At 38.2% G+C, this 12,594-nt stretch overlaps 2 protein-coding genes across 4 annotated transcripts in view; one reads left to right on the top strand and one right to left on the bottom strand.

Moving 5' to 3' along the window:
- Nucleotides 1-1,919: 1,919 nt before the first annotated feature.
- Nucleotides 1,920-6,966, top strand: RBIS (ribosomal biogenesis factor). 2 transcript variants are annotated; one of them, XM_082858846.1, is made up of 5 exons: nt 1,920-1,988; nt 2,596-2,674; nt 4,169-4,285; nt 6,452-6,568; nt 6,834-6,966. In XM_082858846.1, exons 3-5 carry the CDS (start codon nt 4,172-4,174, stop codon nt 6,903-6,905), a joined length of 303 nt encoding a protein of 100 aa, XP_082714972.1. In that variant the 5' UTR covers nt 1,920-1,988; nt 2,596-2,674; nt 4,169-4,171; the 3' UTR covers nt 6,906-6,966. The 2 variants fall into 2 exon arrangements, with proteins under 2 accessions (XP_082714972.1, XP_082714973.1); XM_082858847.1 differs by lacking the exon at nt 2,596-2,674 and having other exon boundaries at nt 1,926-1,988.
- A 130-nt stretch (nt 6,967-7,096) lies between these two features.
- E2F5 (E2F transcription factor 5) overlaps nt 7,097-12,594 on the bottom strand; it is a gene marked incomplete at its 5' end in the record, with an annotated part of 35,376 nt that continues 29,878 nt past the window's right edge. For both annotated transcript variants that reach the window (XM_082858841.1, XM_082858840.1), the window contains 4 exons: nt 7,097-7,716; nt 8,719-8,766; nt 10,832-11,099; nt 12,175-12,239. In XM_082858841.1, coding sequence (XP_082714967.1) covers nt 7,607-7,716; nt 8,719-8,766; nt 10,832-11,099; nt 12,175-12,239 — 491 coding nt within the window. In that variant the 3' untranslated portion in view covers nt 7,097-7,606. The remainder of the gene's footprint in view (nt 7,717-8,718; nt 8,767-10,831; nt 11,100-12,174; nt 12,240-12,594) is intronic.

Below are 12,594 nucleotides of genomic sequence, written 5' to 3'. Positions count from 1 at the left end.
CCTCAATTTCACATCATACCAGCACAAGGATACTAAAAGCAAGAAGTGTCTCCACTAGCTCTGGCTGTAAAATCTTTAGACGAGGACTGTAATTATTCATTCAACCAGGATCACTTAATGGGAGAAGAGTGGTTCCCCAGAGAGGAATGCTGAGCAGATAATGAATGTTCTCTGAAGTGGGTATTTACTGAGCGGCCATCTACATATGGGAAAGGGAGGCACAGAGAAATGAAGTAACTTTTCCACAGTCACACTGTTGGTAGGTAACAGAAGTAAACAGAAATCATGCCTTCTCACTCATACCTCATACAGTGCCTCTGCCCTTGCCTGTATAACCATGTTATTTCCATGGTGTAAGTATCTCTATCTCACCATTTCCAAATGAAAGCTAGACCCATAAATTTTCATAAAGACTATAATGTCATCCCATTGCATCTATTTCTTTGTCTTCTGCATATACATCAATAACTTCACATTCAAGGAACCATAATTATATTCACCTTTTAGCTTCAGTATTCCTGGATAACTGGCCTTGTGAAAGAATCTGATGGTTTTCTGTCGCTTTGATGTTACTTTGGTCTTGCCGCCACACATTATGGGCATTTTATAATGCATTTTAAGGTGTTTTTAAAAGTCACTCTTTAGAAAAAATACAGAATTTTAATAAAATTACATTGACAAGTAATTATTCCTCATTCCTTAACGTATTCCCTAATTTTTTGTGATGGACATAAACAATAAAGTGATTTACTGTAAAAGTGGTTCATCTTTCTATAAGCAGGCAAGTGGCTGATTTGGCGGGAAGAGGACTTGACCGACGGCCAGCCCACGTGGATTCTAGTTTGGCTTTGTCAATTACTAGTTGTGTGGATACGGAAAATGGCTTAGACTCTGAGCCTCAGCATTCTCACTTGCAAAAGGGGAATGGTACTTTGGCCTTATTTTGATACTTAGAGCAGAATTCATGTACCGTTACAAAAATGATACAAAAATGTCAGTACTTCTACATTTGTTTAAAAGCTGGCTTTCCCTAAGACTGTAACAAAATAAGGAGAGAACATGTGAAAACTGTTACCTCAGTGGAAAGATCGTCTTGGAAGAAGTGATTCGATTTTCTAGAAAACTCAACCCAGAACACCTTAACTGGGAAATATACACACATAGACATAAAACTGGAAGGCAAAAATGTTTCTTCTAAGATTTTCTAAAGTTCCCTGATTCTTGTTTTACAACTTATTGATATTTTCTTGTGCCTCTGCCATGCTGTCAGAAATTCTCATTTTGAAGCAAGGAAACTTCAATGAGAAAAGCATTTCAACTTTTGGCTCACTACAAATTTTCCCTTGGGAGATTATAGTTCTAGATCTGTTCCAGACATTAGGTTCTTTGTTGCTCCAACCAAACCCGGGACGCCACCCAGAAGTGCGCAGCGCCACCTCCTGGAAGCGCGGACAGAGCCAGCCAGCAGTAAGCGGCTGAGAGCCGACCACCTGTGTTACGGTCTGTGTGGCTCTGGTGACTCAGACACTTCGGGTGGTTTCTGTACACATACCCCTGCGAGGAACTCCAGACTTAGCCGCGTCTTCGACGCCTCAGCTGAGTAGAGGTTCTTAACCCAGCGAACGGCAAGGCATGTTAACAGTGAGGGTCCTGTGTTTAGGGAAGGGTGCTCCACAGCGGAGACGGTTCTGTGGGCAGGGCTACGTTAGGTGGGTGGGAAACCAGCCCGTGAGCGGAACGACGCTCGGTGGGCGGAAGGACGCTCGCTGGGCGGAACGACGCTCGATGGGCGGGGCTTATCTCCGTCTGCAGACCAAGCTCACGGGGCAGGACTCCGCCCTGTGGGCGGAGCTTATCTCGGTGGGCGGAAACTACGACCTGAAAGAGGACTCTTGACTGGCTCCCTCATTCCGGAACTTCCTGGATCCTGCGGGTGCAGGTGGCGTTACCTGGAGCTTAAACCCCTGCACGAGGGTATCGGAGGACTGGTGAGAGATTAATTAAAAAATTTTCCGGCGCGCTGGCGTGGAGTTTCGGAGGGTTGAGACAGGATTGGCCGTCCGCGGGCTGCTGCCGTCTGGAGGCTCCGTTCCGTCGTCGCTTGCTGCCTTAGGCAGCCCTACTCGGCCGCAGGCCTGCTGGCTCAGGCCTGAAACCCCCATGCCTGCTGGGCCTTGAGCCCACGGCAGGGTACCAGTTTTGGGTTGTTCTGTTGTCACCAGTTTCCACGTGGTTGTTAGAGAAAATCCCTATCCCACTACCCCCCCAGCTAGGCTCTCACCTTCTCCACGAACCTTCCTCAAGTCCCCAAGTCTATTGGATGTTTTCCTTTTGTGACTCCACTCGTATGCTGTCAGTTACAGCACCTATCTTTATGCTTCTTGTGTTTGTATATGTTTTATATGTATGTATATAGGTTCTGTACCACACTCGGTACATAGTAATTGATTAATGAATACTAGATGAATGGTTGGATTTTGGTTACTTATTGGAAGGATTTTAGATTATTTAATTTGGGGGTGGTTTATGTGTATTTTCTGCTTCTATAATAATCATGTATTTTGTACTGTGTTTATTTATTTATTTATTTTTTAGAAGGAGTTCTGTTGGGGTTCGGAAGCATTGCTGTCTCTGTTGTTCCTGAGGCTAGACATTGAAGGAGGAGAGATACAATGTGAGCAAAGGGAAGAAGGGAAGAATGTGCAAGGTGTCTTCAGAGAGTAATTAGTAGTCTAGAGTCGGTATAGAGAAATAGCAGGAGATACCTTTGACAGATTTATGCTAGAGTCAGGTCAGGTTTCCAGCGATATGTCAGGACAAAGAATATTGCTCCTTGTGGGTTGGAGGAGCCACTGAAGGATTTTAACATTGGGACGGTTCATTTCGTACCACTACGCAGGATAGACTTGAATGCATGTGGCTTAAGCCAGGGGTTGACAGTCTTTCCGTAAAGGGCCAAATAGTAAATATTTTAGGCTTTGCGAGCCACAGTTGTCGCAGGAAAGCAGCCACAGACAAAACATACATAATCGAATGGACGTAGCTGCGTTCTAATAAAACGTCAGTTACAAAGACAGGTGCCTGACCTGATTTGGTCCATGGGTATAGTTTGTCCCAACCCAGAGTCTAACCAAATAGTCCTAGGGACTAAAGCAGTAACCCAGTCCTGAACTAGGCAGTACTAAATCATGCTTTTGTACTGCATTTTTATTTATATTTGAGAGACCACATCACATAATGAGAGCTCAGGATCTAGTCTGCTTGGCTTTGAATCTTGGCATTCTCTGACTACTAATAGTGCAGCAATGGGCATATTAGCTTCTCTTTGCATCAGATTTTTTTTTTTAATCTGTAAAATGAGGATAAAATAGTACCTCCTACAAAGTGTTGTTGTAAGGAGTAAATTAGTTAAAATACATAAAATGTTAGCATAGTGCTGTACATGTAGTAAAAGCTTAATAAATCTTAACTATTAATATTTTTTAAATTGTTCCTCATGTGCATTGTTAAAGACAGGTTTGAGAGATGTTTCTCAAGTAGAATTTATAGGCTTAGTGTGTTTAGCTATAAAACAAAGATAATACCTACAGTTTTTAGGCAAGAGCCATTCACATAGAGGTGATGTGGAAGTCATGAAAGTAATTTAACGTGGGGGTTAGGAGGTGTAAGATTAAGTACTGGTTTTGAGGAGGTGCACACAGGAGTGAAAATGGGGCAAGTAAAAAGGAATGAAAGAAGGAGGGAGAAGGGAGTCAGTCCTAGAGTATGAAAGGAACTGGAATGGAATAGCAGTATGTAAACTAGCAGAAGGATGGATGGTGATGGTTAGAATTGTCAGATGCTGCAGAGAGCTGAAAAAAAAAAAACCAATTGTTGTGTTGAGAATATTAATTAATCTAACTGGCAGAAACTAATGTGGAGCCTCTTATGGGTCAGGTGCTGGAGATGCAGAAAAGAATTAGCTACACACTCTGCACTGAAACAGAAAAATCTAGTAGGACCAAAAGGACATGGAGATAATTTTTATACAAGCAGCAATTTTAAAAATAATCAGGAGGAAGGTGGAACTTCTTAGATTTAATTGGTACCTTTACTTCCAAAAACTGAAATTGATTTACAGTTCATGAACATGGGCAACTTAATTGAGCTCCTTTTCTTTCTTTCCTAGACAATGGCCAAGAACAAACTAAGAGGACAGAAGTCCAGGAATGTATTCCACATAGCCAGCCAAAAAGGCTTTAAGGTTAAAAATAAAGCAAAACCAGTTACCACTAATCTGAAGAAGGTTAGTATCACTTATGCACTCTGACTTTATTGTTTACAAGCAAAGCATAATTGTAAAGCTACTGAAAAACTGAATGCTAATATTTAAAATAGGTTCTTAGCCTTTCCTACAAAAGGATGATGATTTTAAACATTTGTTTTAAAAAAGAAAAAAAGATGAAGAAAAATAACCTCCCTTTCTTGAATTCAAATGTGCAAAAAGAAGAAAGCATTTTAACTGCAAATGTATGAGTCTCCAAGTAACAGTTTTAATAGTTTTCTCAGAGCATAGAAATCATAAAAAAACATGGTATGGAAAAGTTATCTCTTCAAGAAGCTTTCAACAGAGTCAAGACATGGAATGTCAGTCAACACCCATTCTTTTTCTCCTCAGTAATTCTTATTTCTCTGAAGATATCTAGAACTCAGATAAAAACCTAAAAATAGAAGATAAAATATTTTGTTTCTTAAAATACAAAATTTGAAAAGAAAGGAGTTACTTTATCTTTATTTCAAAATATTTGGGGAATAGGAAATTTCTTCAAGATTAAGTAGACTCCTTAAGAAGATTATTCAAGAAAATGTTTTCAAGCTTAAGTAGTAGGTGGAGTCACCTCTAGAGGACTTAGTAATTATCATAATGGTCCATAGAAATGTAACATTTTATCTTTCAGTCTTCATGAACTAGCTGAGTTAAAATTTTTGGTGGAGCAATTTCATGACTTTGGAAATGCTAAAAAGGAAATAAAGCTGGGTGATATGACTGGGGTTTGGGGGTGAGTTTTAGATAGAACTGTCTTCAGGGTTGACATTGAAGCCAAGACCTGCCTGATAGGAGCCAGTGATGCAAACTGCTGGGAAGTGTTGGAGCAGCATGTTCTAGGCAGAAAGAATAATGAGTGCAAAGACCCCCAGCTGGGTGAAGGCTTGGTATATTTGAGGAAAATTATTTTGTTTGGATAGGAAGTCCTAGAAGCTTTATGGATGCTAATGGAAAAGATCTGTGGGTAGGCAGCCTGGTTGGAGAAAGTATCGAACACTTTTCTGAGAAAGCAGCCTTAAGGGGAGGTCGTACAATCACCAGGTACTATATAAGTGGTAAATTGAAGTTGGTGGCCATGAACTTAAAGTGAAGCCAGTCAGCCAGCTATGATTTTTTTAGAGCTTCAGTTTTGGGCTCCAAAAGGCTGATACTTGAGTTTAACTAGGTTGCCAGGCAAGTCTGATTAAGGGAGAGAAGAGAAGTAGAGTTAGGGTGTGAAGGAGTGACTGATTAGTGGTCATGGAATCTGTGCAGGCTAAAGGAAAAAGTGGGGATATGAAAATGTGAACAATAGTGAACTTGGTGGGAAAAGATTTCAGTGAGATTTAAGAATTATTAATAAAATAAGTGAATAGAAGGATAGGAGGTGGTGCAGTAACAGGTAATGATGCAGCCTAAGGTAATGCATGGGAGTGATGGCAAGGTAGGTCGTGGAAAAGACCCCTGGAGATGAGGACCTGAAGAGATTAAGAAGCCATAGGATAGGTTTTTGTTGTAGCTACTAAAAAGCGACGCCAGGCGTGAGAGGGGTCAGTGAGCCATGGTTTGAGATCTTTCACGAAGGAGCAAGTAATCATGGTGTTGATAGGTGACAGTAATGAGGAGAGGGGTGTCAGAATGTCCTGATGCATAAGATGCAAAAAAGCCAAAAGTTTTGAAGGAGAAATGGTTGGGGAGCAGCTGTGAAGAACAAGAATACCACCCCCACCTTTCAGATTCAAGTGAGGACGGCTACAGGGGCCGCTGTCCTCAGGAGACTGCCAGGCACTTCTATCAAGGAAGGATTCAGAGACGTACTGTTAGAAGGACACTGGAAGCATGCTATCCAGGTTCCTCATTTTACAGATGAGAGACGATAGCACCGTAGCTTAGAAAGATAGTGGTCACATATTTTGGCCTGCTTATTCCAGGAAAGTCAAAGTATGAGGTATATTCACATAATTCTTATTTTTTAAAAAACAGAACCTTTTGTCTAAAATGTCCCAATAAGACTAAGAATTTTAGTGTAAATTGTCTCCATAAATTGGTAGGATTGATAAGAGTTTATAGGTTTGGGGGGTAACAAGATTAAATTAAGGTTGCCTATATTTTTATCCTTAATGGTTGTGAGATCATGGATTAATGCTCTTTTTCTTTTTTTAAAAGATAAACATCATGAATGATGAAAAAGTTAACAGCGTGAATAAAGCTTTTGTAGATATGCAAAAGGTACTTGTACAGTTCGTAAAAGGCCTTTCCCTTGAACCTCTGCAGAAACAGCTGGTGAGTGGAAATCACTTCCTTTTGTTCTGGCTAATAAACTACAAATTTTCAAAGCCCGTATTGATTGTAATTTTTAGTATTTGGCTCTGTAGTATGTATAGCTTATTCAGACTTTAAAACATTGAGTCTAAAATATGGGAATTTATTGTTCTATTTCCAAAAGTACAACTAGAAGAAATTATATTGAATAATAGATATGTCAGTAGATTATGTCATTTTTGTTTGCTATTGTTATCTAAATTTTTAAATGTAATTTTCTCTCCAGATTCCTCAGCAGTGTCATGAAAACGAACCAGTTAATGTTGATGAAGCTACAAGATTAATGGCTCAGTTGTAATACACTGGTGATGCATCAAATTCTCCAAAAAGACCAATAAATTAAATGTTTTATACAATTTTATTTTTAAAAATCTTGTTAATGTACAGGCATTGGCACATTTTAAAAACAAACTACATAAACAGATCTTTCCTATAACCTAGGAAAGTGGAATGTCAGAAGTCAACAAAATGTGATAAACTTAAAGTGCTAAAACAGAAGGCACTTCACAAAATCTGTTCACTGAAACAGTTAATATATCCTAGTTTACACCCTTCACTTTATAAGTGGCAGTGAATGTCTGGATCAGAGGATACACAGAAATACGGACAGTCTCGTGGCAGTAAAAATGTAAGACAAACAAATGATGAGCCCTTGGCCAACTTTTTTGTTTTTGATGACCTTAAGTCTACTTTAACTTTCCTCTCATATAAGGAAAAAAACAGAAGGTTCAGAATGGGAGGAAAAGTTGAAATTCCAGAATGTAATTACTTGAGGGTAGGGAGTTGGTTGATATGAAATCACTTTTTCCCCTGAAGCAATCAGAATCCTTTGTTCTGATGGTTGAAGTTTTGTGAAGTAAAAAAGAAAGTATTAGGGAAGAACATTTCAGAATCAGTGAACTAAAAAGATGTTACATTCATTACTTTAAATACTTAGGTTAAGACGTCTAAAATGTTACACAGTTAGAGGTAGATAACAGTCCCAGGTTTCCATGGAATCTAATAATTTAGTATCTGGACATCAAAAAGATCACAAACTCCTTCATTATCATCTAAATTAAAGTTGTAGTCATCTGCCGGGGTCGGAGAAAGCCGTAAAAGCGGAAACACTGCAAGCAAAAAATAAATTCAGTGTTAAAGATGGTTTCTACATACAGGTAATGATGTCTAACATAAAACACTATCAAAAACATCAAGCCAAATTATGTTTCCCCTGTTATACAGCAATTTTTTAAAAATATGTAATAGGAAATGTAATGATCAAATTAATGACTTATATTTTGTGTATATTTTGAAAGATTCTTCTTTAAAGACATTTTATGCATTGATTATAGGTGTTAGCTTGAGAAACAAGTTAGTTTTTATTGGTTGAACTTGTCACTAAAATTTATGATTCAGAAACACTGCTCAAAGTATTTTCTCTGATCTGCTAAATAAGCTACCACTTCGAAAACAGAAAGGAACTAGACATAAATTAATAAATATGCTGAAATTCTCTGCTTTTACAGAAGTGTTTGATAAATGTCTAAGTGGTTACTGTGCCATTGGCTAATTTAACAGCTGCTACTTCCTAGGTCTCGGCTATACATATTTGTTAGGAACCAGGACTCTGAATCCAAGAACTTTTAGAAAGGTGAGGCCCAGAGAGTAATTGTTAAAGTAACTACCATATTATAGCTAGTTGATTTTTAAGAATTACCTCAGATTAGACGATGATGTGGCTAATCTTATTAATACTGACTTCACATTGGCAGCTTGAAGTTGGCCATGGTAGGAGTATTTACAAAACTGTTTTCAGATTTCCTGTTGACTCAGATACACTGTTTTACTCTTCTTGGCCAAATTCTTCAGGTGTAAAAAGGGCTAGTATGCCAACAATTTAGAACTCTATTCAGTAAAAGTGATGAGTATCCCCTTATGAATTCTTTTTCCTCAAAATGCAGGCAAAAAAATCTGAAGGATGCCTGTAACTTACTATGAATCATCATAGTACATTAAGCAGTTAAAAAATATAGGTTCTTCATTTCTTTTAAATCATGTGCCACTCATAAATTCTAGAAAAGCATTATTGATGTATAAGGTTATATTTATTAAAATTTTTAACTACTTACCATCAGAAGACATTAACTCATCAATGATATCTCCACTAATAGATCCCGCTGGAAAAAGAAATGTGATAAAGCTTTTTTTACACTTCTCTTTATATATTTTAACAGCAAAAAGGCAGTTACATTTAAACAGCATATATTTAAACACAGTATATATTAAGCACAGTTATATTTAACATCAGCATCTTGATTAAAAGTACGAAATTAGGGCTTCCCTGGTGGCGCAGTGGTTGAGAGTCCGCCTGCCGGTGCAGGAGACACGGGTTCGTGCCCCGGTCCGGGAAGATCCCACATGCCGTGGAGCGGCTGGGCCCGTGAGCCATGGCCGCTGAGCCTGCACGTCCGGAGCCTGTGCTCCGCAACGGGAGAGGCCACAACAGTGAGAGGCCCGTGTACCACACACACACACAAAAAAGTACGAAATTAAAGTACTAGAACTTTATGGAAACAGAATTTCATGACAACTAATCTGTACCTGGCATTACTTTTAAACTTCTGAACTCAAGATGTAGCCCCAAAAACTCATCATTGTTTTCCCAAAACTGACTCCTCAGTTTTTAAAGTCAGTGTTACCATAATTCTCCCTATGACTCAACCTTAAAAGTGCAACATCACTTTATAGTCCTCCTGTTAACTTTATCTTCAGATCTCACACATCAAAGGTTACTTATTTTGCCTAAAGAGTATTTCTCAAATCTTCCTTATTTCTCTTTCCAGTCCCATTGTCATCACCCCACTTTAGCCTCAATGTTCTCTCACAGTTGCATAACTGCAAACATCTTATCTTCTGTCTTCATTGCCTCTAATCTCTTCTTCCCAGGGCCAGAAGTCTCTTCTTTCCTAATGACGTTACTTCTGTGTTCACCAGTATACAGTTCTAAACGTGCCACTTCCCTGGTCACAAATCTTCATTGGTTTATAGGTCAAAGTCCTAACTCAGTCTGATATTCAAGGCCCTCTCTAATCTGGCCCCAAATTGTTTTCTTTACTATTTCCAAATACAAAATCATGTACGGAAATGAAATGCTCAAAAGTTTCTTTAATGCTTTGTGAAAGCCAATGTACTAATTGTGTCTGAGCTAAACCATAAACCTGCCTACTTTATTCTTCCCAATTAGATTATAAGCTTTTGAAAGATGACACTTTCTGTTGTGCATCCCTGTGGCCTATGGTGTGGAAATACTTATAGGGGAAGGACATGGGCAACAAGAAGCTGAAAAATATTCTGTGTCAAGATCTTTTTAGGCTCACTCTCACCTATTGTGAACTCAAAGAGTAGACCACATCCCAAAAGGATAAAGGTAAAAATAAACAAAGTGGAATATATACAATATAGTTATTTTAAATTATCTGCAATACTACGTCTAGATTGCATGGCAATCATTCATTCAGCAACCATGGGTCCTTTATTTGCAACCACTAAGGAGTTGGTAAATACCTAGCCATGTAATAACCAAGGGAAAGGACTGGATGCTGAGGAAATTTTATAAATTTAAGAAATGTGGCCCCTATTCCTGATGCCCAGTTTTTAGCTATTTATCATTTCACAGATCAAACAACTTAGGAAGGCAAGATTTCCTAAATAATTGGAGTTGAGACCACTTATCAACTCTATAAAACTAAGCTTTTACAGAGAAACAGGAGACATAAGTCACTATAGTTGTCCCTAGTATGATTTTTATTAAACATAAAACAAATTTCAATTATATATACTAGAGTTACTAAGAGATAAAAGAACCTTACAAAGTAAATCGCAGATAAAAAGCTGACATGTAAATAGTAAAAGGGGGGTGGGGGAACAAATCTGGTTTAATTCCAAAAATGGAATCCTAAGGAAAACTGCAAATATATATATTTACACAGTCTATGAAACAACTAGTAGTAGTATAATTAAAGACAGGATCTGTTTTTTAAATTTTCCTCATAATACATATTCCAGTGCTGGGCACACAGAAGACACAAAATTAATACTTGTTGATCAGGTTTACTATTTTGCCTCCTATACTAGATAATAAAATAACATCACAATTGAGAAATTCAGAAAAGCTCTCCAACTTGTTCAACACAGCATTCATATTTTCCCCTCTACTTTTTAAAACAAAGGCTCTGAACCCACCTGAAGATAAGTCTGTGGCTGGAGTCTGCTGAAGATTCTGGCTTCTTTCGGAGACATGTTGCTCAGGCAAGTTCTGAGTTGCCATGTTGGATTTCTGTGGAGGCACTGGAGTCGAGGGCTGAGAGGAAGGCTGTGTGAGGTCATCAGGTGGGGGAACAGGAAAAACCACGGGCTTAGAGGAGCTGGACTCTTTATTTATAAGCAGCACGTGGATAGGTCCGGAATGACTCTTTAGATTGATCTGGTATTTCTTTTGTCCATTCTGACCCTTTGAAGTTAGTGGGCACAAACGAATAAAGGTCAACATTTCTAGGTAAGCTGAAACATTAATAAGACAGGCAAAGCTATAGGGACTAACTACGAGAAAATTAAGCCGCTAAGTCAAAACATAGAGACCTAGAATGGGATATTGAGTGCTATAAACCACTTGCCCCTAAAAGTAAGCTTTTCTTAAATACTGGGCAACTCCCAGTTGTAGAATTCTGGAAACCATCTATTTGTGTGTAATTATACATGTCAGTGTGCAGCAGCACTCCAAGCATTCTCCACATATATGGAACCCCGTCCCCTGGCATCGGCCGCCATGGATGTGGTCATCTGAATGTGCGGTCTTAAATGGCAGCTATTTCACAGGTCGAAACTTTTTTTCATTCAGCAAAGCACAAAGACAACTGAGTTTTCCTACAGAGATATAAATGTAAAGTCCCTCCATTTCAAAAAGGTAATTTGTATCCCGAGGCTTCAGAAACCAGTAATGTAAACGCCTAAATACAAAGTTCTAGAATAGCTGGGAGAAGAGAGGGAGGTGATAACAGTAATTTTTTCTACCTCTTTTTTGATTGTTACAGTTTTCAAATCAGTTTGTTTCAGGAAATTTGAATCTGAAAACTAAAATCATGAAATTTATATTAGCATAGAGTCAATAAATATCTCTGACTCAATAAGCCAGAAAATGTTTTTTAAAAGACCTAATTTAAAGCAATATATTATTGTTGATATTTAAAGTGAACTTTTCCCTCAGGATTGTTATATTGGTTATAGATATAGTCAAACTGATCTTTTAAGATTATTGACTATATCATTACTCATTCCTTGATGTCTTCTAGCTCAAATAAAATCAAATTTTAAGAAAAGTTAAATGTTAAATGATTCATTCAGTCACTTCCATAATTTTACCAAAGTACTGAAGACATCTAAATTCAGATATCAGTACTTTCAAACAGACACCTTAAAAGCAGTAACTTGAAAGTGTTTGCAATTAGCTCATATTCAGCTAAAGAAAATATATTTGTCCCTCTTGGAACAGTAGATCCATTTTAACAAAAGTTATCCTACATACATACCATTTCTGGAATAGGTACCTCCAGCTGTGTACCAGAAGGTGCTTGAATGGCCAAAAGTGTATCACCTGGTCAAAAAAATTAAGAAATAAAGATTTTTACATTTTAGAAAATACTACCGATCCCGTAATACAGTGGCCAAGAGTGTGGGTTGGCCAAGAGTGTGGGCTGTGGAGTCAGAATGCTTGGATTTGAATCCCAAGCTAGGTAACCTTGGGCTTTGGTTCTTAATTCTGTAAAATGGAGGCAATATAACTTACTGCATAGGGTTTTTTTTGAGGATTAAATGAGGCAATATATGTGTTAGACCTTAGAACAGGTTAAATGTGTTAGCTCTATTCTCATAAACAAACTGCTTTCACCCAATCTCATGTCAAGTCTGAGATTCTTGAAACCTTTTAGCCTTAGTTAAATAACACTGTT

This window comes from Leucopleurus acutus (genome assembly GCF_964270905.1).
Source record: "Leucopleurus acutus genome assembly, chromosome: 17".
NCBI classification, from domain to species: domain Eukaryota; kingdom Metazoa; phylum Chordata; class Mammalia; order Artiodactyla; family Delphinidae; genus Leucopleurus; species Leucopleurus acutus.
Note: the sequence above shows the minus strand (reverse complement) of the source record. Positions and strands in the feature narration are given on the sequence as shown.